This window comes from Ambystoma mexicanum, chromosome 5q, assembly GCF_040938575.1.
Source record: "Ambystoma mexicanum isolate Mex_15411 chromosome 5q, UKY_AmexF1_1, whole genome shotgun sequence".
NCBI classification, from domain to species: domain Eukaryota; kingdom Metazoa; phylum Chordata; class Amphibia; order Caudata; family Ambystomatidae; genus Ambystoma; species Ambystoma mexicanum.
Window position 1 is genome coordinate 687,836,251 of NC_090933.1, and position 27,829 is coordinate 687,864,079.

At 48.5% G+C, this 27,829-nt stretch overlaps 1 protein-coding gene across 1 annotated transcript in view; it reads right to left on the reverse strand.

Annotated features, from left to right (window-relative positions):
- Positions 1–27,829, reverse strand: part of ARFGEF1 (ARF guanine nucleotide exchange factor 1) — a 1,973,034-nt gene that overhangs the window by 542,712 nt on the left and 1,402,493 nt on the right. Inside the window, exons 24-25 of the mRNA XM_069621149.1 lie at positions 25,140–25,180; positions 24,889–25,058 (exon numbers count right to left, since the gene is read on the reverse strand). Of these exons, the coding sequence (XP_069477250.1) occupies positions 24,889–25,058; positions 25,140–25,180 (211 nt within the window). The remainder of the gene's footprint in view (positions 1–24,888; positions 25,059–25,139; positions 25,181–27,829) is intronic.

Sequence of the window (27,829 nt, forward strand, 5' to 3'; positions counted from 1 at the left end):
CGCAGTCCGGGCAGCACTCTCTAGACACCAAGCTCACGGGGAAGGCCACCACCCCTCCCCCACCGCTAGCCAGCCAGCCGCGATGCGGATCCCCCGCGGGAAGGCCGCCATTCTCCTCTCGCCTCTGGCAATGGGGCGGTCAAACACCGGTCTCCCGGCGCCACCAGACTCCCAGACCGCGCTCAGCCGCCACACGAAGGGTTCAGCCTGCCTCGGGGGGGTGGGGGTCAGAACACACATCCCACGGTGTTGGGGGGGGGGGAGCTCAATTCCCCTTAATAGGCGCCCCGAAGCAGAGACCGGCTGAGGCACGTCAGCTCATCTCAGCGCCCCCTGGCGGCTCCCCTTGATGGACAATTTTCATTTTCAATTTTCAAAATGATTGATATTGTGGGTGTGCAAATAAAATGTTTTCTGCAGGGAGGTTTATATTAATTAGTCAATTTTTTTAACCATAATCAATCAAGATTATTTGACCAATATTTTGGGGGAAAATAATTTGGAAAATCTACACAGCCAAAGACAGCATCAGTCAAAAGTACAGATGTATACATTCAGTTTATTAGCTCATGTTTTCTGCTTCCTAAGTGACTGGCCCTGGCTTTTGCCCAAAGTTCAATATTTGAACGAAGCATAAGGGGACTACTCTGTTGCTTTTCAATCTTTTAAATTAAAGCAGGCTTTAATTTCCCTAAATGAGGGGGTGACACATCTGGACAACCTCAGGGAGTTTGCCAAGCTCTGTGTTCTATGTACCTGATAGTTTAGAGTCTGGAGTTGATGCTTGCTTATTGTGGACACGAAAAAAGTCTGAGAAAAGCCCTCAAGTTATTTCCTGTACCAATCCATCAAAAAGTCATTTCCCAACCATCCGCTTGTTGCCACTCCTATGTGAGGGTTTGTTAACTGCTGCTTTGAAAGTGGCACATACCCAATAAGTTGCACAGACCCTTTATGTATTATTTATCACTCATACATGATCCTCTGACATGTGCCTGATGAGCTCACAGTCTATCCAATTCAGCAGGCATGGCACCTGCTCTACCAACTGAGGAATCTTGTCTTTTGGTGCCCATAATCACATTAGCTGATTTTGCTACCAAGCAGTGTGTAATCCTGTCTCTCACTGCTACAGCAGGTAAAACATGATTGTTGTGTTGTCCTGCTGGACAAATGCCAATGACTGTTTGGTTATAAGAATAACTGCCTGTAATGCTGCTGTGTTGTTTTCCCTACCTCTGCTGAGCTGCTGTACCTTTAAGGAAGAAAACAATCCATCCATAACTTCATGGTCCAGGCAGAGAGCGCCTGTGCGGCGTCCTGAGGAGAGTCCAGTCACTCGCCAGTCAGCCAACAGCAGGCGAGTGACTATGGACAAAGAAAAGGACTCTTTTAATGATAGGCCTAAAGAAATCAGGCCGCCGTGTTGGGAGAGACGTCGAGGAGGCACAGGAGAGAACAAGATCCCTCAGAAGCGCAACACCTGGGGCGGGTGCTCTGTCACCTATGAACCGGTTCTTGGTAAAAAAACGTCCACCTTATCAGTATTGTAGGACCTGCACGCCCAGACGTTGTCTCATAAGGATGCCGGTAAGTGTAAATCGATGCTACTTAGCACCCACTCCAACAGAGACTGCCTGCCGGCATTGTTTACATTGCCAGCAGTCTGGCCCACACCTCCGGTGGCGGTGCATCAACTAGCTGGTCTAGAAATGGACCGTGCACTTTTCCCAGAGGGGGGGGAGCAGACAACAGCCCTTGTTCTGATACAGCCAAGATCCCTGTAGCTGACTTGAATACTCCTGAGGTGTTCCCCACTGAGCAACCGGGGGGAGCAATTCTCGAGTGCCGTCTAATATGGCTCTGACAAATGCTGTAACAGACCATCTGCCCCTCCCACGACCCTTATGTCTTACTTACTCTATGAACATAGACCTTGTTAACTTTACGAACTCCAACCTTACAGACACTGGATGTGATGAGGAAGTTCATGGTGAGTTGACAGTGGTTACCGGGGAACTGAAGAAGAACTTGCCTCCGATATCGAACATCATAGCAACTGTGCCTTTGACAGCGAGTGAGGATGGCGAGAGCTCCACCTCCCTGGGGTCTTGCTGTTCACCTGCCAGGGAGCCTGGACATAAATCTGAGGAAAGTCGGGTGGGGTGGTGCCCCCAGTAATTTCGAACTTCACACGCTCCACATCTCCTGGCGACTTAACGGACACAATGGATTCCGCAGAGGGTGCGGGACTAAGGCCAAGGCCCCCAAGCCCACAAAACCCCGGAGTCCGTGGACAGAGAACTGAGCTCCTAGGAAACTGAGATGGAAAAGGCGTGAGGTGCTGTCAGCCCATGGAGGTCGCATACTTTTCTGGAAATGTTAAGAAGAGCCAGGGGGCACCGGTCAGTAGACCGGCCCGATACATTTTTCTGGGAGACAGTGCCTGTATAAATGTTCCTCAAGGAGCAAGGAACCGAGGCAATGATTAGACAAAAAGGCAGTTTCCCATAAAAACCATTTATCTAAAACCCCACCCAAAACAATATGGGCTATGGAAAGAAATGAGGGCAAGGAGAAAGCGCCAATTGTTGGCGAAATATTAGAGGGGCTGGTGGATTCGAAGACTGGAGGTTCCATTTAGTGAGACAGGCCTTTTAGCCTTTGGGGAGGCGGTGAAAGCTCCTGCCCAAAAGAGACAGAGGATCTCCTCATCATTGTCATCATTGGCTGTACACGACCTAGAACCCAAGGAGTCTGATAGATCTCTGCATATTGAATCCCTGTCGCACCCAAGAAAGGGCCTGGCCCTTCCAGCCCAACTGAGTCCGAGTAGTATGGCCGTCGCACTGGGACCGCAGAAACCTTCTTTACCTCCGGCAGAGGTTCATCAGCCACATGGAAGAGATGCACTGGGACAGCTGGAATTACCTTTACCTCTGGTAGTGGTCAATCGGCCACAAGGAAGAGTCGCCAAGCTTCCTCTCTATGCCTAAGATCGGGACACAGGGCACCTCAGGGGCGGGGCTCAGCTGAAACCAGCGTAGGCCCCCGGAGTGATGCTGGAAGATGAACAGGAGAGCCTATCCGCGGAAGCCACACATAATACCCCCTATACACAGTCAAATACTTCAAAGAGTACCTAAAGGGACCGGCTGTCTACTCAATCAAGTGGGTGTGACAAAACTAAAAGATCAGCGGAGAAAGGGAATGCTCCCCTCCAAAATGATTTTCGTGGCGGTTTCCTGGTGGCAGGAAACAAATATGATGGTGTGAATACCCAAGATAAAATCTCGGATCTGAATATCAGTGTCTGCTCACAATCAACGTCAACTGGGGTATTTAATGGAAACACCACCAACCAGATAAATGAGGGGGAAACGGAGGGGGCTCAATCCACAGGCACCAACATCTTTGAACACTCCTGCTACAAGCAATATGTCACAAGTGGAGGTGGACACCAACTCTCGGAGAGGAAAAGAGGCCCAGTGTAAATTCCAACACGAGACGGCTAGTGCACAGCAACAGACTAGCTTGGTCAACCGAAACCAAGAGGTATGCTGCTGCCAGGATCAAGAAAAGTCCCGGTCAAACAGCTTGTTTTTATTTTTGAAACCAAATAGTGGCTTGGGGGGAGCATCGCCAGAGAAGAAATAGCCGCTCTCCACCTGGAAAGCAAAGGAATCCTGTACAAAAAGAGACCCAGAGCAGAATAGAAAAACAAAGGTCTAACAGGCCCAAAACCTTGCAGAAGCAAACTCAATCTGTCCACTTTGACACAGAAGTCATTCACATAGATGACCCGGCTACTAAGAGAACAGAAGAGAGGCTGGACCTCTGCACTGTTGACAAAAACGATAGTCTCTGAGGACATGGGAGAGGAAGAGCAGAACTTGCTAAATAATATCTCCTCCTATTCGACAGACAAGGACATGAAGCATTGATTGAAGCACAAAGGGCATTCGACTTGAATTATAAATTGAAATCCGAAGCATCCATATGGGCAATACAACACGCTACTAAAAAGAACAGCCCGTTCCGTACGCTTGCTGAAAGAAGAGAATGACTGACAATGAATCAACACACTGTGAACAGAAGTCAACATTAGAAACCCTAAAAGGCAGATTAAGAGAACTCTGCATAACATGGCAAGGCCTGGGCAGCACCTTAGATCACCCAGTGGGAAAAAGACACTGAGGATAAATGAAAGCCCCCGTTTAAAACTGGCAAGCTTTTTAAAATCACAACACAAGGATTGTAAGGACAGAAGCCGTTAACAGAAGGCTGAGGACCGGGTTAGTCAGAGTTCATACTATCGGAAACCCCAGAGGGACTGGGCCCGTTGCATCAGATTAGAAAGAGTTCTGGACAAAGGGCAAGAGTGTATCCTTTATAGACACAATTTTATGAAATTGTGCCACTGTATTCCCAACCCGAGACAAATACTCCCAGACGACGTCCGTATTGTGGAATTCCCTAATGAGAACCGCACCGACGAGGTATTTCTACATCTCCGTTCTTCAATTATTAAAGGCATGCTGTTGGAGGCATCAGTAAGCTTGTTATCTCTTGGCTTTGATGTAACTAATTTGAGTGGGCCCACCATTCAAGAGACTGTCTTTGTAGACAGCGTTGCACAAATCAGGATACCAAAGAGTCAACAGAGGACCACTTCGGAAACCTCACAGCCTAGCATGGGGATATACGGAGCCCGTTCCCTACCTTCCGGGAAGAAAGACCATTAAAAGGCCCAGGCTTAGGCCTATTCACATCCACAAAGGGGATAGAAAAGCTGGCCATGAGAATTGAAAAGACTGGAAAAAACGTGAATGTAGAATGATGTCAACTGTGGATTGCAACTCGACATCTCGAGCCACAATTCGCGGGAAACGAGGCCTAGCAGCGAGCTGAAGAGACGGAAAGATACCCTGTGCTATCATTGGTGTCCAGGAACACTAGAGGCTTTTCACACCTAACGCATAAACTGTCCTCAGTCTGAATCTAGTCTAACTGACCCTAGCACTATTACTACAAACAAAAGTACCAGGAGAATGACTCCCTTCTCCTGGATTGCTTCTCAGCAAAGTTCTCCTCAATGTTGTATTATTAAATATTCTTTTGCAATTTCTTCAAACTCCTTTCTTGGCTTTCTCTCATAATGGCCTGAAACGCTTGAGTATCTGTTCCAATTCACAGTCCCTCTATTTCCTTGATTATTCACACACAGGTTGTTGGACCAACCCTCCTTCCTTTGGTCAGTTTTCTCCTTGCTGAAATATACTTGTAAAGTCTCTATTTTACTCTTGTTCCTCTTATAATTTTGCCATTCATTGGGAGGAGCTTGAGGAATCCGTAAAATAATGTCACTCTTCTGGTAATCTGGCCCTTCACTGGGACAAGTTTGATGACTCGCTAAGAATGCCTCTCTTCGGAGGTTTCCAAGATGGCCGCCGGACTGTGAGGACGCACTCGAGTCCTCCGTGCAGGCGGGGGAAAAGGTGTACACCGCGGCTTATGAAAGCCTCCAAGTAAGCCGAAGGGGAAGCACAGCAGGACGTGGACCGCGCATCCGGACGGCATATGCCTGAGCAAGTGGTCCGTTGCAAGCGACGGATCCCGCTACATCCAGGCACGCACCCAGCGGTGAGAGCGAGCTTGCCCCGCTGGAGGCCTCGGAGAGAGCCGGGAAGACGCGAGGCGGCAGCGGCTGGCAGCCCCACATGCTCGGTCGGGGACGACCAGCGGAGACACCCCCACCCCCGGGCAACGAAGACCAGAGCCCCGTTAGGCGCCACACAGGCAGAGAAAGGGGATCGGTGGTGGGAGTTCCCCTCCCCCACCCGACAACGCGCCTCGGCGGTGCAGAGGAGCCCGCGAGGTGGGCGTTGAGGGAAGGCCACGGATACGGAGACAGTGAGCTGCGGTGGTGGGGGAGAAGGAAGCGCTGCTGGGGTTGGAACCCCCCCCCCGGGAGAAAAGGAACGGACACCAGGCACATCCAACGTCCCGTGTTCTAGCGGATTCCCATCTGATTGCGACCTGGGCCCCCGCCCAGGTTGTTGACACCCGTGTAGCCTCTGAAAATCGAACGCTCGCCCGGAGGAGCGGCGAGACATAGGAAGTCGGATTCGGACCAGCGGGGGCGGCGCATCACGAGGCGCCAGGCGGTGGGTGACCCCCACCTATGTTATTACACGTTGTGTTTGGGCCAGAAGTGGTGTTGTGGGCAGAGCATGTTTGGAGTAAAGGTTCCCCCTAAGACAGCGCTACGCCAGCAGCCCAGTCGCTGGTCACTGGTGCCCTGAGGGGCACGGAAGATTTTGCCTCCCGTATGGGCTGGAGGAGCTAGGCGCCCATAATGAGCTGTGATCCAGACCGATGACCCGCAATCCCGCAATGGACACCTAAAACGGAAGAAAGCAGCGGCTGCAACAACGAAACATGCACTGCCTCAGGCAAACTAACTGCCGACTAACTGCCGACAGTAGCTGACTGCCTCAAATGCCAGGTACCAAATCCAAAACGGGCCCATCAAGAGCACGGACCCCGGCCAGGCCCCAGGAGCGACAGATAGAGAAGTGCTGGCGACAAAGGGGCCGTAAGCAGGCGGACTCACCCTCTCCTCCACCAGCGCCACTCACTGAAGCACAGGCCCACCCAACTAGCAATTTTGCAACCGACAAAGATGAACTTTTACATTGCTTGAAAGGTATGGAGGCCAGAATGACAAATGCCTTCCATACTCAAATGGAACAACTTAGGGAGGACCTGAAATCGTCCCTCCAGGAGGTCAACAAGGAAATGGCGGAGATGGGTGAAAGAGTGGACATAGTGAAAATAGGCCTCTCGAATATCATGGAGGAGACTAATCAAAATAGCTTGCTTCTAGACCAGCTGGCAACCGCAACAAACAATTTGGAGCTCCAGGCGGAGGACCTAGAAAACAGCTCGATAAGATCCAATATCAGGGTTAAGGGCCTGGCGGAATCAGTACTGGACAAGGACTTAAGAGACACGATGCAACTCTGCTTTAGCAGCCTACTAGCCGATGTCCAACCTGAAACTATCGGCTTCGACAGGATTCATCGAGTGGGCCCGTTACGCAACGAACCGGGGTCGCGACCCAGAGATGTCCTAATAGCGATGACATCGTATGGTCTGAAGGAAGACGTGCTACACGCGGCAAGGATAAACGGGGACCTTACGATCAACGGGTCTCGCATACAGCTATACCAAGACCTCGCCTGGATCACTCTTCATAAAAGACGGCTAATGCAATAAGTCACGAAAGCCCTTCGGACACACCAAATCAGATATAGATGGTTGCACCCGTTTGGCCCGTCATTCACATGGGAAGGCAAAGGGAGGAATATTGGGAACTGTGCAGAAGGTCTAGCTCTCCTACACTTGGAGGACGAACAGCAGGAGGCACCCGAGCGCCCTTGGCCAAATGTATTTGGCCAGCCAGGCAAACCATGGGAATGGTCGACGGGGAGAAGGCAAAGACGAGGGAGAATGGGAAGGACTGGCAGCACCCAACCGGTTCAGGTTTGTGAACCAAAAAGCCCACCGAATCCGAAGGGGGCCTAGCACACGGACAATGATTGAAGCGCCACCTAAAAGGGAGAAGACCGCAAAATTTCTCTGAAGCGCCTGCACAGAGGTAGGAGGTCATTAATCTTGGAAGCAGGGTCAGAGTAAAACTACTCCTGACCATTGTGAACTGGGGGGAATCTAGAGGCCTTACATCTGTTGGTTCAGCGGAGGAGCCCATTAGGGGCCCAGGCTTCATACTCTCCCAGGATGGGGGGGGGAAGGGAAGGGGGTGGGATTGGGGGGGGGAAGGGGGTGAGATAGGGGGGGAAGGGAAGGGGGTGGGATGGGGGGGGGAAAGGGAAGGGGGTGGGATGGGGTGGGATGGGGGGGGAGCGTACAAAGATTAAGAAAGCAAGGAACCAAAAAGCTATGAGCAAAGATGAGCCACCCCCACAACTGGGTTTAAAAGAAGGAAAACAGACAGAGAAAAGTTCTGTAGCAGGATACAGGGTCCAGTATGCCGAATCCCATCTCCTAGGGAGCAATGGAAGAAGTGAACATAATCTCGCTTAATGTCCAGGGACTAAATTCCCCTGCTAAAAGACGATTGATTCTAGGCAGGCTGGAAGCCATGCAAACAAGAATAGCGATCCTACAGGAGACACACCTGCTCCAGCAAGATGAGAGAAGGATGCGTAGTAGATCATTCCCTCTTCAGTTTTTCGCCTCAAGTCAGTCTAAAATGAAAGGGGTGGTAATCCTGTGTAGCAGGGACTTGGGCTTCCACAAACAACATATCATGAAGGATCGGGAAGGCAGATACCTGGGTGTGAAGGGTACCATCAATGGCCAAATGTACACAATTATAGCAGTATATGTCCCCAATGAAAAGCAGGACCAGTATATTCCCAAACTACTCCAGAAGGTCGGGGGATGGTGTGAGGGCAGAGTGATAATAGGAGGTGACTTTAACTGTGTTATGGACCCAAAAATAGATAAAACACTCCCCCTGACAGCTGCAGACCAGCCAAATAGACCGGCCCTGGGAAAACTCTTCAGAGACTTGGAGGTGATAGAGACGTGGCGGTTCTTCCACCCAGAAAGCAGGGAATATACACACTACTCGGCGGTACACAAGGGATACTCTACAATTGACATGATCCTAGTGTCTTCCACCCCGATCCCCTATGTCAAGAAAATAGAAATCGGGGTCCAATACCTCTCAGATCACGCCCCAGTGGTAACCTGCATAGAACTGCAGAAAATAACGAATAGGCCCCGCCCACAATGGAGGCTAAATGAAACAATCCTGAGGGACATAGTGCTTAGGGCACATATGGAGGAAGTCATAAGAAATTATTTCCTGGAAAATGACAATGGAGAGATGGATTGGCGGGTAGTATGGGATGCAGGGAAAGCAGTTTTTAGAGGGGAATTCATAGCTCAAGCAACGCAATACTACAGAGAGAAAGCCCTTATAACGCAGAAATTAGAAGAAGAGGTGAGAAATGCTGAAAAGCTCCATAAGACCCGTCAGACGCCCAGAGCCTGGCGAGACCTCAAAAAAGCTAGATCCAAATTAGAAAACCATATGGCGGACAGAACAGCGCAAATACTGCTAAACACTAAACAATCATATTACATACACGGGGGGAAAGCGAGCAAATTCTTGGCAGCCAAATTACGCAAACAGAAGGCGCGCAACCACATTACCCAGTTAAGAAATAGTAGTGGGGAATTGCAAACGGGAGATAATGAGAAAATAGAAACGATGGTCCACTTTCACAAAAACCTGATGTCTAGTGGGAACCTGAACGCGGCAGAACAAGTGTCCTATTTGTCGGCCATAAAACTGCCACAGATTTCCGAACAGCAAAAAGAACAATTAGGAGCCCCTTTCACAACACAAGAAGTGGGTGACGCGATAGCAGCGCTACCTAGGGGAAAGGCACCCACCCAGATGGTTTAGGGAACGGGTTCTACAAAGTATTCCTGACGCAGCTGACAACCCCCCTCACTCGCCTTTTCAACCTAATTAGGGATAAGGGAGCTGTCTCAAAGGATATTGGACACTCGGTCACAATTCTTCCCCTAAAGCCGGGGAAAGACCCGGTGGAATGCTCCAGTTAACGCCCCATTGCCCTCCTCAATACTGACGTGAAACTGTATGCAAAAATACTTGCAAATCGGTTGGCGACAGTATTGCCCGAGATAATACATGCAGACCAGGCGGGCTTCGTACAGGGAAGACACACTCAGGATAATGTCAGGCGGGTAATTGACATCATAGACTGGGGCACCAGGGGCGCCCAGAAATTCGCTATCGCTGCACTTGATGCCACACGAGCATTCGACAGCATAGACTGGGAATACGTAAGTCTGGTACTAGAAGGTTTCGGCTGTGGGCCAACATTTACCAAGATGGTTCTGGCTAATTATCAGCATCCATCTACGCACCTAATTGTAAATGGCTACACATCAGAAAGACTCAATATCCGGAGAGGTACACAGCAGGGGTGTCCCCTCTCCCCTCTTATATTTGCCATGGCAATGGAGCCATTTGCCCACAGGATTAGGGAGGACCCGGGCATTAGAGGGGTGCGAACAGGGGAGACCCAACATAAGATAGCCCTATATGCAGACGATATGCTTTACATGGCAGATCCAAAGCAAACGTTACCCAGAATAATTAAAGAACTGCAGAAATTCGAAAAAACATCAGGGTTCACAATAAATTACGCCAAATCCAAAGCACTGAATGTAACCGAGGGTAGAGACAACATAATTTACCTAGAGGAACGCTACCCCCTACAGTGGGAAAAACAGTCCCTGGAATACTTAGGAATCCGCATCACTGGATCCACAAAAAACCTGCTCAAAGCGAACATCATTCCTCTATGGAAGCGCCTGCAAGGAGACTTGCAGAGATGGGAAGCCCAGGAATTAGCATGGTTTGCTAAGATAGCGGCGATAAAAATGACCTGGTTACCCAGACTACTGTACGTGGTAAATTCTACCCCGGTGGTGATCCCCCCGAAAATGATTCAGCAACTCCAAAAAGCCGTGTTTAAATTTATCTGGGAGAATAGGAAGCCGAGAATCCAAAAAAAAATCATGATGCGCCCAACACTTCTGGGGGGGCTAGGAGTGCTGGATATAGGGAGATATGTTTTAGCGGCCCAATTGGTGCCAGCATTGAAATGGGCAGGTAGGGGCTCCCTCCCAGGGTGGGGGGAAATAGAACAGTCCGCGACTGACACCCCACTATATATGCTACCATTCCTTAAGCCAAAAGCACGAGAGAGGGGAGGTATCCTATTGGAAGAGACAAAAACGACACTTCACACCTGAGATAGGGCGCTCCAGGGCAGGGGGATCAATGTCCCCTATTGTACATAATCCAGATTTTTCGCCTGGGCTCCAACAAAAGTTCTGGGACGGCTGGCAGGGCGCAGACGCAATGTCCTTACGAGACTTGTACCAGAATGATGCCCCACTTTCCTTTGAACTATGCAAACAAAGATTTGGCATCACCGAGCATCACAGATTTAAATATATAAAAGTGTGTCACTGGATCTCACACCTAGAGGTAAAACGGGCTGGATTACGCCCCCCAGTAGGTCTAGAACTCACAATACGGGAGGGGACACAGGAAAAAGGGATCACTAGACTGTACAAGTTACTCGATAAATCGCAAGCAGATGAAACCCTCCAATATATGAAGGACTGGGAGCGGGACATAGGGGAGGAGATTACACAGGAAGAATGGAGCCAAATCTGGAGGAGGGCGCACAAACTATCCAAATTCACGGCAATCAAAGAATCAGCATACAAGTTATGCTATCGTTGGTATCTGCCCCCAAGTAGAATACATAAAATGAACCCCACGTATCCTTCAGATTGTTGGCGCCAGTGTGGAGAAAGAGGTGACCTGTTCCATATGTGGTGGTCGTGCCCAAGGATAAAAGTGTATTGGAAAGAAATACTGAGTCTAATCAGAGACATAACAGGTGCAGACCTACCACAATCCCCTAAGGTCATTCTGTTGGGGGCAGTGTCAGAAGGGATATACGCAGCTTCAGGGAACAGAGCGGCCCTCATCACCCACCTACTGACTGCAGCAGGGATGACAGTGGCCCAACGATGGAAGACAGTGGAAGGCCCTACAGCCCCATGGTGGTGGATGAAAGTGTGGGGAGTTATGGCGATGGAGAACATTTGCGCCACAAAGTCAGGTACATACCTGAAATTCTTAGCCATATGGGATCCACTTCAGGACTATGTGGGGGAGAGGGAGGCTCAATTCTTTAAACCCAGATAAAGACAGCAGAAGACATGGAGGAGGGATGAGCTCAGGAAACTGCTTTGCTTTGGTTATAACCTTGATTCAGTTTGGTTCAGATAACTCTAAGGGAAGGGAGTGGGAAGGATGGGCGAGGGTGGGGGTACTCTGGGAGGGGGGGGAAAGTTGGAAGACAATAATAGTCTAAATGCCAAAGTTCAAGTAGGTTAAATAATGTGTTTATACAGATGTTAATGGTTGTAACATTGCTGTAACTGAAGGCTAACTGTTGTCTTATGTTTAAAAAAGATAAAAATTAAAATAAAGTTGGTTAAAAAAAAAGAATGCCTCTTCTGGTTGTCTCGTCATTCACTGGGACAACTATGAGCTGTTCTTGCATAATTCTCACTCTTAATATATTTGTTCCCGTCACTGGGATGAGTATGATTAACCCATGGGTAATTCTGCCCCTTTTGGTGGTTGTTCTTCTCACTGGGACAAGGGGTGTTTCTCTATTCGTTATATTCGGTTTGCTTACAGCTTGTGAAATCTCCATCGTGTTTTACATATACGCCCTCTTTTTGACTCTTATTTTTTTCATGGTTTTCCCATTCACTGGTGAGTCGCTGAACAAGTTTCAATTGCCTGGTAATGTCGCAATTCACCGGGTCTTCCGGGTCTCCTGTGCCTCCCTCTCCGTTCTCGTGGGATGCAGTGCGTCACTGGTCCTTCCTGGGATAGGATTCCTCGTCGGTGGCTTCCTCCTCTCCTTTTGGTCTTGGCTTCGCTCTTAGACCCAACAGTCCACCTTGTTTAAATCCCGCCATTGATTCTTCCGTTTGGCCTCACAGTTGGGCTGCTCCCGTCAGACCCACAATGGACTCTCGCAGCCTGCTGCCAGCGTCCACTGCACAGCCGGTTTTCCGGACCTCACTCGGAGTTAGAAACTCCGGGGCTCCAGCAAGCTCATGGTTCCCCTCGATCAGACACACATTAGTCCATCTTCTCTTTCCTTGTTATCCCTGGGACTCTGCCTTTGCGCAGCGTCCTCACCTGTAGTCAATGTCTCTTTGGCATTTCTCATGCCTCTGGCTAGCCACCTCATGGTAATAATTAAGAGTTGGTTATTCTTCATTCTTCTTGTGTTCTTCCTCGTCTCAGTATGTTCTGTTCTGGCTATATCCCATGAACGGGATTTACTCTCAATGAAATGGCTCGGAGTGGGGGTGGGGGGCTAGGGAATGTTGGAGTGACTTTGCTCAAGGGGCTGTACCCTAGGTGATTGCCCTTGTCCCCAGAGGGGGAGCTCCTCCCCATGTGGTTGTCCCGCATTCAACCCCCTATAGGGGGACTATTGGTTAGCAGCAGTAACTTCCTAGCCTCGTGAGAAAGGACTCATCCCCCCACCCCTCCTTGGGAAGAAGTGACGATACCTGGCGAACTATCACAGCTGTCTCCAATCATTCTATTCGGTTCACTTATGGCTTGTGAAATCTCTGTCCCTTATTATATATGCACCTTATTCACCGGGTCTCCCGCTCTCCCAGTTAGCTTCTGTGTAAGGGGTCTGCATCACTGGGTCGGCATTCTCGTTTTCCTCTTTGTGTTCCATCAAAGCCGCTCTCTGGCTTTCTTCCGACATGCTGCTGTGTCTGATGATGCTATCAGCAATAGAGGAGTTCTTCTCTGGTTTCCCTCCCAAGCCACCACCTTCCTGTTTTGCCACATTACTCGCATGCTCCTGCGGCAGAACCAACTCCTTCAGACTGATCTTGGCTTCTCACCTGTCCGGAACGCCAATGCCAGGGCTCAGCTCCGGCCCACTTTGCACATCCTTCCTCGGACTATGACAGGCTTCCTCCAGACTTTCGGGTGTGCCGCGCACTGCTGGCACCTCCCTTTGGTAGCTGTGCCTCAAAGTGTGAAACAGTGTCTTCCCAGGCTTCCCAGCCTCTTCGATCTGGCCAGTTTGTATCTCCCGGGTCTCACTTCTTTGTTCTCATGGCCCTCCTCTTTTTATAAAAGAATGACCTGACCTAGTGTTAATATCTATCTGCACAGGCACAGCTCATTCCCAGAAAGGACCCCCTTAGCAATAAATTAGGGGTCCAATTTTAGAAGGAAACCTCCAGAGAGGAACCTACCGAAGAACGCTATCTACCTTGTTTTTAACGAAAACTTGCACCTGCCTAAAACAGAGAAAACCTATTAAAGAGAACAATGTCCTTCATCCGCAAGGCAGCAGACACATGTGAAGACCAACGTGGTCCAGCATGTGCCTTTTAGCACTACACAGTGCACTAGAGACGATTTGGAAAGCCCAGTTAGCGAAGCTGGTCCCTTGTAACCTTTTCCACTCAACAAACTGACTTTTCAGTGAGACAGAGGCCTCCTCTTTTTATGACACAGTGCTGGGGCTTTCCCGGCTTCTCAGGAAAGTCCTTCTTGTGTGTTTGGGCCACAGTCCCCATAACTCCTCTTGGCTTCTTCATCTCAGTATTTGTCAAATAAGCATTCTTTATGACTCCTTGGTTCTTACTCTTCACAGTACAGAACTGATAATTTTCCTCTGTCATTTCACAGTAACATACAGAAGAGGGGTCTAGAGGCTTGTAAAGTATTGATGTTACATTAGGTTGTGGAGGATAATGGGAAGGGAGTTCCTCAGCAAAAGGGGAGTCCTTTTCCCCAAGGGGGGAGTCTCTCCCTGTGAGGTCCCGCTTACCGCCACCCCTAGAAGAATGTTGCATAGCAGGTTCACATTCTTATCTTCACAGGAAGAAGCTCCCCCCCCTTTAGGAAAGTGACTGAATCCCTCGATTTGTCAGAACAGTTATACAAATGCAAGAATTGATAAAGGGAGATATAGTCTCTTAGTACTGACAGTCTTAGAAACCAGTCAGTTTCCCCAGAAGAATGAGAAAAAAAGGTAAGGGAAGTAAAGCATGAGCTTTAATTACCTCCAAAAAGTAAGGACAGGGTTCAAAACAAGCAGAAAGAAAGTGTGTCCCATAGATATCTATGGAGGGAAAGGTGCAAAAAGAAAGTCTCTCCTAACACTTAGACAAGAGTCCTTGTCTTAAAACGACTCACAAAGCAATACAGAATATGAAGGACCGAGAAGAGTGAGGAACAATCCCTTAACAATAGGAAAGTCTGGAGCGTGGCATGAACAAAACGGTTGTTCTGACCTGGCAGAAAATCCAGTGAGCAATGCTTGTCAAACATGTGCACTTATGCCCGCAGCACAAAGATGTTTACAACAGGGATACCCCTCTGCAAGGCAGATATAGGCCATCAGACCTCTGTTAGAATGTGCTCTGAGACCCTCATAAAATTCATAGATGCCAATGATAATTCATGTGGGCAGGATATGCTTGTACATAGTAACAGTAACATACAGAAGAGGGGTCTAGAGGCTTGTAAAGTATTGATGTTACATTAGGTTGTGGAGGATAATGGGAAGGGAGTTCCTCAGCAAAAAGGGAGTCCTTTTCCCCAAGGGGGGAGTCTCTCCCTGTGAGGTCCCGCTTACCGCCACCCCTAGAAGAATGTTGCATAGCAGGTTCACATTCTTATCTTCACAGGAAGAAGCCCCCCCCCCTTTAGGAAAGTGACTGAATCCCTCGATTTGTCAGAACAGTTATACAAATGCAAGAATTGATAAAGGGAGATATAGTCTCTTAGTACTGACAGTCTTAGAAACCAGTCAGTTTCCCCAGAAGAATGAGAAAAAAAGGTAAGGGAAGTAAAGCATGAGCTTTAATTACCTCCAAAAAGTAAGGACAGGGTTCAAAACAAGCAGAAAGAAAGTGTGTCCCATAGATATCTAAGGAGGGAAAGGTGCAAAAAGAAAGTCTCTCCTAACACTTAGACAAGAGTCCTTGTCTTAAAACGACTCACAAAGCAATACAGAATATGAAGGACCGAGAAGAGTGAGGAACAATCCCTTAACAATAGGAAAGTCTGGAGCGTGGCATGAACAAAACGGTTGTTCTGACCTGGCAGAAAATCCAGTGAGCAATGCTTGTCAAACATGTGCACTTATGCCCGCAGCACAAAGAGGTCTACAACAGGGATACCCCTCTGCAAGGCAGATATAGGCCATCAGACCTCTGTTAGAATGTGCTCTGAGACCCTCATAAAATTCATAGATGCCAATGATAATTCATGTGGGCAGGATATGCTTGTACCATACCGCCCAGCGTGAGCAATAGTGAAACTGACAAAAGCTGGTCATCCATTAATAGCTGAGAGTCCTGTTGAGAGCCAGACAATGAAACAACCCCTCAGTCTTCGATGGATGAGGTGGACGAGATGGACGGCGGAAGACACCTAGATGACTCTTCTGTGGCAGATGAAAGTGCAACACAACCACAGGGAAGGAGCATGTCAGAACCCTCAAAGTTACTTTTCCCTTGGGGAGGACAAGGAAGGGATCCTTGACATTAAGGGAGAGGAGCTCACACACCTGTCTCATGACATTGCTGGAGACCAGAATGATCGGATCTGGGTTGTTTGATCGAAGTCAAATAGTTTGCGGTGGAATTGTTTGTAGTCAATTCCGCCGCAACTCTGTTTGACCTTTGGTCAAACAACCCAAATCCCTGCACCTGAAGCAGCTTTATACGAATCCCCCTCCCATACTTACCTTCTTGCCACCCGCCGGTGCTTCTTCCACAGCCAGCGGTGTCAGTTCTGTCCCTCAAACGCGGGCCAGAGCTGATGCCGCATGGCCCCCTTTTTTGTGCCCTGTATCCGATGTCAAGGAAGCAGGGACACCCCTGCAACCACGAAAGCATGTGCCGAAGGAGCGGGGGACATCCACGCTCCTCATGTTCGGTATATCAGGCTTCGAACTAACGGTACCACCCAAATTGGATCACAAAAGTCCATGCGGACAGTTTGATTCAAACAAATTGGGTTGTACTGAATGATCACCTTAATACAGTCCAGCTGGAGCCTTGGAGCGGGCAGGAGTCCCTCCCCAAACCACTCCCCAGCCCTCATCCGACTCGGAGCTGCACCACCCCATCCCGCTTCGCCTACCCACGATCAGGCCATCAAGTGACCTGATGACTCTACCACGACCCACAGCCTAGATGTGGAGGCCCTGACTACAACAGCAAAGGCCTCCCTGCACCCACCAGCACAGAAAGAAAGCTCAAGTGCACCTTGCCCAGCAGCTGTATCCTCTCAGCTGGGAAGCCCTTTGTCCCTGCGAGCGCTGCCTGGTCCTAAAATGGAGGACCGCGCTGAGCGGCATGAAAGCGAGGCTTGTGCCGGTTGCTAGACAACGCCATCGCTTCAGCCCCAGAAGTCACCGCCGGCAGGCAGAAGCCGGCCCATTCAGGAGAAGGCCCTGAGGGAAAAGGCCTGTTCAGCGCATGGAAGCACAGCGCGGCTACCTCCTTTGTCCAACGGAACTAGGCCCAGTAGAACGAGGCTTCTATTCACGGCACAGTCCCAATTCACTGACCAACACGCGTCACCACTCCGCAGCAAGTCACATGAACTTTGCACGCTGCAATTTCAAGTGCACCATGGGAACTTACTGTAAGTGCAATGCCCATGCCTATGTAAGCCAATTGTCTTTGTACTAAATACGTACCAAGTACATACTCTGCTATTAATAATAACCCCCTCACCTGCTGTGTATATACATTCCAGTTTCCACTGGGATTCTCAATTCTAAGTGCTCCCCGCAGTGCATGTATGCATTCTAGCCCCTACTGCTGGCATCACTAAATGTATGTACTTCTAGCCTCCTTTGGGACTCTCAATTCTAGGTACTCCCCACTGCACATGTATGCACCTTAGCCCTTACTAAATGTATGCATTTCTAGCCTCTACTGGGACTCTCAACTCTAGGTGCTCCCCGCTGTGCAGGTATGCGCCCTAGCTACCACTGTATGCATGCATTCTAGTCATCACTATCTATATGTACCTCTAGTCACCATCGGGATTGCCATATTTAGGTGCCTTTTGTTGTACAACTTATTCTAACTTTATGTGCCATTTGAATCTAGATCCTTTCAACCAAAGTCACTATCTTGCCTCGAGGTGCATTTCTGACCAACTGTGCAATTGAACCTGGATGTTTTGAGCCAAATGTGCTATTTGAAGGTAAAAGCTGCGCTCTTACTTGAAATGATCACTCTCGGACTTCAAAAACTGCTGCACCTTAGTTTGAGTGCACTACTCCTTAGCCAGTTACTGCCCTCTAGCCTACCCCACCCAGCTCAAACTAGCTACCATCGGCCTTAGTTTGCCCTGCTCCCCAACTAGTGCCACCAGCATCACGCACCGCTATTACCAGACCATGATCTTCTGGCTCGCCCTAATCATGTTCCCTTTCTGCATAACGCTGGACAACGTACCCTGCAGCAGCAACAGCTACATAGCCTAACAGGACAGCTTGGCTAAACTAGGGTGCCTAAGACACCACCCCATCCCCTGCCCCACACCGTTCCTACCCGCCGTATCCCCCTTCCCACCCACTCACTACCACCCTCATACTTCCCACGTTGATCTGGGCCCCCCAGTCAACACAACACACAGCCACCCCAGTCCCATCGCTAAGCCTAACCAATCTAAACTGAACACCAAACATCCCGCCCGCTCCAAGCCTCCTGGCCTAACCCCCCCCCTTCCTTCACTCCCAACCTCACAGCCCGCAACGACAGACTGGGCACCAGACTCCCTTCTACAACTACTAGACCTAACGCCAAACCTAACACCAAAACAAATACGAAGCACAATGCGCCGAATAAGCCCATACCTCCCCCACTAAAAGGTGCCCTACTCAATGTCAGAACCTTGGCTGCCCACCCCACAGAAATCGCAGACATCATTCTTACCAATGATCTCGACTTCCTGGCCCTAACAGAAACTTGGCTTCACGAGGCGTCCGGACCACACTTATCGCTAGCCATCCCTGACAAAAACTCTATCCTCAGAGCTGATAGACCTAACGCTAGAGGTGGAGGCCTAGCGATCATCTCCAAATCCTCAGATCAGCCTCTACAGTATCACTCACATCCTGCAAGATATTCACAGCCAAACTGCAAACTTCCCCCACAACCACGATCACCTGGGGTCTTTGAAGAAGACATCACATCTCTCATCACTGAAAATTCCAAACCGTCAGCACAAATTATGATCCTCAGGGACTTCAACCTTGGTTACCAGGACCAGAACGATGCACATGCTGCATCTCTAGCCAATGTCCTAACAGAACATGACTTCACACAACTCAATGCACTCCCCACCCACCAAAAGGGTAGAACCCTTGACTGGGTAGCAACTTACAATTGCAACACAACCTGCAAGGACCCCCAACCCCTGGCATGGACTGATCATGACATGATTCCTTTTGAGGTCAACACTAATCAGTTACTGCCCAATAAATACTCCCCGGCACCAGCCTGTCCCACTAGGAACAAATGCAACATTACTGCTGAAGCCCTACTACCCCTGATCCTACCCACCCTCAATGGTTCTACGTGATTCCCCGCCGAATGAAATGTCATTGTGGGACATTTCATCGCTGAAATCTCATCGCCAGAAACCCTGCATTTTTTTTTTTATTTCGGGGGGAGGGACCCCCCTACTTTAATAATCATACCCCAACCCGCACAAAACACCCCCCAAATAATATTTTTTTTAAAAAGGGTTTCTGGCGATGAGAATTCCGGCGATGAAATGTCCCACGATGACATTTCATTCGGCGAAATGCGTGTATATCCCCTCAACGCTCTCCCAGCCAACGCAGACTTAAACCTGCTGATTGACACCTTCAATGACTCCATGGCCAAGGCAATGGATACCGTTGCCCCCCTGAAACTACATAAAGACAAACCTAAAGCTCATCTGAACTCGTGGTACACCGCTGAGCTCAAACTACTCAGAAAAAAGAAAGCTAAGACACAACTCACATGGAAGACTAACCCCTCCGTGGAAAATAAATCCAACCTCACAAACCTATCCTCACTATACAAAAGTGAGATAATTTGCACCAAAAAAGATGCATACAACACCAGGATTACTCAGGCAGGATCCTCCACCAAAGAATTATTTAAAATTCTGAAGGAACTAGAAAACCCTATTTCACCTCCAGACACCCGTTTGAAAGACAAACCCTGGTGCACCAGCATTTAAAACGCCCTTAACAACAAAATCTCAGGACTCCAAATCAAAATTGAGGACAAACGGCAACAACTCTCCAATAACAAGGCCACCAACCCTAGCCTCCCCACGCACAACACCACCAGTTCGGGTTCACATTTAAGAAAGTTACCACTACGGAAGTTCAAAAAATCATCACCTCCCTAAAACCCTCGAACTGCAAAGGAGACAGTTGTCCTGCCCAAATCATAAAAGACGCAGCTAGAGAGCTCTCCCCCTTCATCACCAAACTTATTAACCTATCCTACACTAACAATTCTATCCCCAGCAACCTAAAACAATCATGGGTTCTCCCACTCTCCAAACAATCCCTAGACCCAGCCATACCCACCAATTACAGGCCCATCACCACAGTCCCACTCCTACTAAAAATCCTGGACAGAGTCGCCTATATCCAAATTCAGGAATACCTGGAATCCAACCAATTGCTAGGAATACGTCAATCTGGCTTCAGACCCCAACACGAGACAGAAACCACCCTTGTTGATCTCAAAAGCCAGATTGATGAAATTAAAGACAAAGGCAATGCCGCAATTCTCCTCCTCTTAGACCTCTCAGCGGCCTTTGACCTGGTCAGCCACGAAATCCTCTGTAGTCACCTAGCCACCGCAGCCCACTTCTCCTCCTCTGCCATCACATGGATACAATCCTTCCTGGCAAACAGAACCATGCAAGTCTTCTCAACAACAGCTGCAGCAGATCCCATCCCCATCTCATGCGGGGTCCCACGGGGATCCTGTGTATCCCCCACTTTGTACAATATAGTTACAAAGCCTCTATTTGACCAACTGGACCGTCTGGGTGTCACCTACACAAATTACGCAGATGACACCCAGATACTCCTCACCATCACAGGCAATTACCAAGCAGACATCGCCCGGATCAACAAAATATTCTCCATCATTCAGGCATGGATGGCCTCTCATGGCCTCTGCCTGAATGACGAGAAGACAGAGCTCCTCATCGTCGGCTCCCCCAACACCCTAACTAAACTCAATCCCAGTTACAACAACATCACGATCGATGGTCACATCATCCCTAATGCCAAAAGCGTGAAAACCCTCGGCTTCTATCTGGATGCCAACACCAACCTCTCCAAACACACCAATATGATTGCCTCTGCCTACACCGGCAAGCTCATTAGGGCTTAAACTTCAGGTACTTCAAAATAACGCCCTGCGCGCAGCCCTCAACATTCCCAGACGAGAGCATCTCTCCATTGCTAGGAAAGCCTGCAAATGGCTCTCCATACGCCAGAAAATTGATCTAAAAACCATCTGCCTCACGTACAAGTCCCTCAATCACCTAGCACCACCATTTCTAGCCAACAAATTCACCTTGAAACCTGCTACCAGAACCAACACCCTATGCTTGACAGTGCCCAGATTTCACCTAAAAAGAGTTGGCGGGGCCAGCTTCACAGTACTTGCCTCCCAACTTTGGAACACCCTACCTCTCAACATCAAATCGATTGAGTCCTTCCAGATCTTCAGGAGGCAGGTCATCAGCTGGCTCCTGAACAAAGAGTAGCTCCCTAACACCGGACCACCAACTGACTCATGTAATGTATATGACTGTATATTGTAACTGTATATTGCTACCTGTATATTATTCTAACATTTAAACTGTAAATTGTATTCCTTATATTATATATACATGTACTATAAGTATGTATGTACGAAGTATGCAACACTAAGATACTTCTCAACTATGTAACCGTCTTCTCAAGCGCCCTTCTACCCCTCGGTTTGGAGCGCTATACAAATAAAATAAACAAACAGAGTAAACAGAGCCCCCATGAGAAACATCAAAACAAGATTCCAGGCAGGAAAAATGAACAGGCTTGGTTGAAATTGGCCATTTAATCCTGCAAAAACTTCATAACTGATACAATGGAAAACATTTGCCCTATAGATCCACATACCCCTACAATGTCCCTGCCTTTTGACTGGAAGAGAAGATTCATACTTGCCAGAGACACCAAGGAGGACAGATAGACATGTCGAGAAGGTGAAAGTACCACGTCTCCTGGTGCCGGTCCAGGGTGGATAAGATAAACGTGAACCAAAACCACCTCGGTTTCCCAAGGACCAGCAAAAGAGCAGAGAATGGAGGAACATATAGAGATAAAGAAAGCTCCAGGCTACGATCAATATGGTGTAAGTGTGTCCTGGGAAGGAAGATCCCTGGAGCAGAACAGCTCGCAATTCCGTTTGATATAGAAGGATAAAAGGATCACTTGAGGGGTGCCGAGCAGGCAAACATCTCATCCAGAATTTCCTGACATAACTCTGAAAACTGAAGAACACTTGCCCAAGGTGTTTACGAAAATGGTCTTCTTCGCAGCTGGATAGGCTGCCGACAGGAAAACCATCTCTTCCAGACTCTAGAAGCACAGACGTCCTTGTGCAGGTGAAAGTTCAGCAGCCACAAATCAAGGATGGGATGTAGACTCCTGTCCAGCGTCCTCCTTTAGCACCAATCAACAGTGACAGTAACAACCCCACACTCTACGGTAGGCACAAGCTGGATGCTAGCTTTTGCAGGCAGTTGGGAGATCACCTGCAGTAGAAGGGCATTTAGGTAGAGAACAGGGAGGGTTGGTCGTCTGGAGGACTGTAGAGTAAAGGAGGTCAGTAGCCCTGGGAAACAGCCTGCAAGGCTCAGACTCAGAGGTAGTGTTTCTCCAACAGAGAATGCACAGGGACAATCTCCACCAATGCCAGAGAGGAATGGGCAAAGTGCAAATTAAGGAGATTTTAGTTTGGGGCCGAAGATAGGCTGTGGTGGAGGAGTATGCACCCCACCCTCTACACTAGGAGATAGGAAGGTGTTACTGGCTCGGTTTTCCAGAAGCTGTCTGAGTTTTTCCCATGTGGTCAAAAGAGTAAAAGGACTGAAGTGGATGGGTCCCATATGAGGAGGTGGAAGGCTGCTGAATGGTTACGCCTAGAGATTTCATGCAGCCTTTGATGCTTTAGATTTCTCCAAAGACTCATCCGATTTGGAGGAAAAAAAAGGTTGTTGTCATCAAAAGACATGTTGGGGAGCTTAGTTTGGATGCCTGGGCGAAACCCTAACATCTGCAGCCATGAGAGACTTTTGAGCACTGTGCCCATGTCCATGGAACATGTCGGGTTGAGGCCTGACTGTAGAATCTGATGCGCAGCCTCTTTTTCAACCGACACCAATTTAGTGAAAACAGCCTTCATCATATGTATGGGCAAGTTATCAATTGCCTTGGATATGACCCTCCCAGAGGGTAGGAGTATACTTGGAAAAAGCAAAAGTCACGTTGACAGCACATAGAGTCAGACTGCCTGACAAGAAGACCTGGCATCCTAAGGCAGCAAGTATTTTACTTTCCTGATCTGGCTGCAATTAACGAAAAGTAGCACCTTGCACCCAGCAGCGGAAGCCTGGATAGCCAGGCTTTCTGGTGTGGGTGGAAAGAAACCTGATCTGCTGGAGCAGACAGTGCTTTTTAGCAATGTCCCAGTCCATTGCTAGAGCTGTGACATGCTTGAGAAACACAGTCTTGATATAGTCAGCGATGGCAGCTTTAAACGGGACAAGTATCTTCTTTGGAGGACCCAGCTAAAGGATATCCATGAGGTCATACTGGACTTTGGGCACTGAAGAGGCAGTTCAAGTGGCCATACTTTGTATTTTTGTTTCCACTCCAAACAGGGGACTTAAACGGCTGGCCTCCCATTGTGCACATAGCTGTAGGAGAGAGGTATAAACTTTCACGAGGCATCACATCTGGCAAAGGTGGTGCAGGTGTAACAGTGCATATGTCGATTAAACTCTAGGACAATAGTGCCCCCGGGCAGTCCCTTTCAATGGCGTTGTAAAAGAGCGCAGGAACGCAGGCCTTGAATAATAGCGGTAGATGTAAGTCCAACACATCGCAACATCTACGGTACAGTTGCAATTGTGCTTGACATCTTTCACTACCTTGAGTGCCACCTTTTTGTTTTGGCAGTGCTGACTCTTCCCACCTCTGCTCTCTCCCCTCACTCGCCTCCTGCACCCTCCATCTCCCTCTCTCCGCTTCACCCAGAATGTGGGCTCGACAGTTTTTTTTCTGACCTCCCTTGTCTTGGATCCTGATTCAAATGGGAACTGTTGTACTAATCCTGTGATCTTCATAAGTCTGGCCCTCTTCTCATCCGTCTGGCAGTCTCCACCAATAGGTTTTTTTCTTTTGTGCTTTCCCTTCTTTGTGGCACATTGACTAACAAAATGGTATGACTGTTGGAAGACAAGGTGGCTATGAGAAGTAATAGATGGCTCTGCGTTGGCCCAGAATCCTGGAGGTAAGACCAGACACTGGTATATACTTGTACCACCATTTTTAGAGACATTAACATGCCAGGCCAGATCAGGGCACAGAAGCAGGCACATAGCATCTATTTCTCACACTTGGCCCCTGTGGGTAATGAAAAAGGCAGGTTTTAGTTCTACTCTGGGGGATATCAGTTTACTGGGTGATTCAGAGGGCCTGGGCTCATTGAGGGCCCGGTCTTGCCATCTGAAATAGGAAGCACCTTCTCTCGCTGCTGTACCAATGGCGGTTGTGCTGCCGGACTCCAGTGTCTCTTATTGGGAGCTCTGCTGGACAGGGTGGTGGCATGATGTGCCCCTTCAGTGGCATCCAACTTCTCTGACAGCCACTGGGCCTGCTCTAACCTTTTTTTGCAAGCCTCTTTGGAAGGTCTACACAGCCTCCCATGCCGAACAGAGATGCCAGGTGTTGAAGAAAGGATGGGAGAAACCATAAAACAGTAATTCAAAGTGAGCATGTTCATTTACTGTGTAACATTTGTATTCATTCAATAGAACATTGTGTTTCAAAGATATACAAAGTGAATCCTTACCTTGTTAAAATGGTCCCCAATGACTTCCCATATTCTTGACCACTGCAGTCTGATACGACCCATGTTATAATATGATATCTCTACTATTTTCTGCAAACTGAACATGCGGGGGTGTGTAGGTGAAAGCAGTTCATCCATTGATACAGCACAGAGCCAGCGGACAAAGTCGACTGAAACAATAAGATTATTTTCAGTTTTCTGTTCAATTGTTTTGAACAAAACAAGCAGGATAACAAAAATGAAACACCTACCAATAGCATTACCATCCAACCGTATGGATCCAGTGAATATCCTGTAAAATTAAACAATTCAGAATACAAATTAGACACATATGTTGTTATAGATGGAGATCGAGATAAATGCATCATAATAACGAACACATTTTCAGAAATAATTCAAGAGCAGAACTGGGAAAGCCTTATTTTGTGTATAAAATGTAGGGAGACAACTGCCCAATTGGTATTGCATATATATGTGGGGGGTGGGTTTAGGGAAATAAAGTTGGGGAGTTAAAGGAGGCTGGGTGATGTGGGGGGTCTCCCCCGCATTCTATTTGGCAGCACGTGTAGTCAGCTATATTGAGTCTTTGCCATTGATTACTTTGCTTGTGATTTGCACATGTACCGCCCTGTTGGTTATATTAGGCCTTGCCAGTGATTACTTTGCTTGTGATTTGCACATGTACCGCCCTGTTGGTTATATTAGTCCTTGACAGTGGTTACTTTGCTTGTGATTTTGCATTTGCACCGTCCTATTGAATATACTGAGTCACACCATTGATTACCTTGACTGTGAACTGACACATGCACATGTCCTCCCGGCCATAGCTATATAGCACCCAGGAGTAATTAGACTCCTACTTAGCCACCACCTCTTGATACTAAGCGCTTGGCGCTATACCTTACCTATCGCTCGAACCACCAGGCCACAACATGCGGCTGTGGCCCCTTGCCAGCCTCCACCTCACCTACCTGGTCATCTCAGGGTACTTAACCTCTACCATAGGCATTTTCTCCTCTAGCACTGCTAAGACACACCACATCCACGTTCACAACCACCTCTCCACACACTCCCTTACCATGCACCACTGCACAGACCTCCAAAATAATCCTTACCTCAACGATCCGGCCCTGTGGCTCAAGCACTTTGCCACAAAACCCATACCCAATCAACCATGCACATTACAATCTAGGAACACCAGACTTAGATCCAGACTGCCCCATGCACCCTGCACTCTGCGCAGCCACACTGCCCATATACAGCCTACCACACTAACGATACCCAACCTACATTCTTCCACCACACCCAACACATTGCTCAAGGGAGCATTCATCAATGCCAGATCCCTCATGGCCCACGCTCTCGACATTGCTGACCTCATCACCGTCCAAAACCTTGACTTCCTAGCCATCACGGAAACTTGGTTACATGCCACCTCTGGCCCACTTCTCGCCCTAGCCATACCCAACGGCTACGCTAACAATAGAAATGACCACCAGTCCAACTCGTCCAAAGGAGGAGTCGCATTTATACATAGAGACAATATCAACATGAGAACTACTCCCAACTCAGCTCTGCAGAATCCCTATCAGTGAAACTATCCCTCTCACCAACTAACACAGCAACATTACACCTCATATACAGACCCCCAGGACCACTTGGCTCATTCATTGATGATATTACATCCATTCTGTCTGCCAACACTAAGCCTAACTCTCAGGTACTTCTTCTAGGTGACCTCAACCTTGGCCTCTCCGACCCTAAGGACTATATGGCCATCGAAGTTGCCACCACCTTTGTCAATTTAGGATTCCAGCAACGCATCCTCGAACTTACCCACAATAAGGGTAGAATGCTTGATTGGATATCAGACCTCAATTGTAATACCACGATCAGCTCTAACTCTGCTTGTGCTTGGCTTGACCATCATTTCTTTACCTTCCACTTGGCAGCCACCAACCCTCAACCCAAACCCACATAAGCACCTGCTATACCCACCAGGAACAAAAAGGACATTACCAGGGACAAACTGCTCCCTCTCATTCTTCCAATCTTGAACAAATGCGCCTCGCTGCACAAGGACCCTACCGTCCTAGTAGACATCTTCAATCTTACCCTGTTCAAAGCCATTGAGACCATAGCCCCGCTTAAAATACGCAAAGCCAAACAACGATCCCATATGAACTCATGGTTCACCCCACAGCTCAGAGTTCTGCACAAAGAAAAGCGTAAGGCCGAAGCTCTCTGGAAAAGTCATCCTAGCATGTCTAACAAAGACTCCCTTCTCATCACCTCACTTAACTACAAGGAAGCTATCCTAATAGCCAAAAGAACAAGTTACTTTCTTACCTGGTAACGTTCTTTCGATGGGATGGTCAGACGACGTATTCCATATCTATGACACGTAATCACCACAGCTGTGCTGCTTCGGAAACTTTTTTCGGCGTCTGCGTCCTGCGTCGATGAAGTCTATGCGCCGTCGTCGAGGGCCTCCTCCGACGTCCGACGTCATCCGATGTGATAAGTAGGACGCACGACGCCCGTAGCCTCAGTTGTAGTTTTTTCCCCCAGAACGTGTGACACTAGTCAACTGCCAGTCAGACACAAAGCCTTGCGGAACGTAAGCTGCAATCGCAAAAGAAATTCTGCAGCGGGGAAGGCAGGGCGGGAGCGATATGGAATACGTCGTCGGACCATCCCATCGAAAGAACGTTACCAGGTAAGAAAGTAACTTGTTCTTCGAGGGGATTGGGTCCTCCGACGTATTCCATATCAATGACAGACTCCCAAAGCAGTACCAGAGCAAGGAGGAGGGAAAGAATTTAGAATCAAGATTTAGAATAGCCAATCAAATAGCAGAGCAAAGGACCGCCTTGCCAAAGGCCAGATCCTGTGCTCGGATGGAATCGAGGGAATAGTGACGTACAAATGTATGTACTGA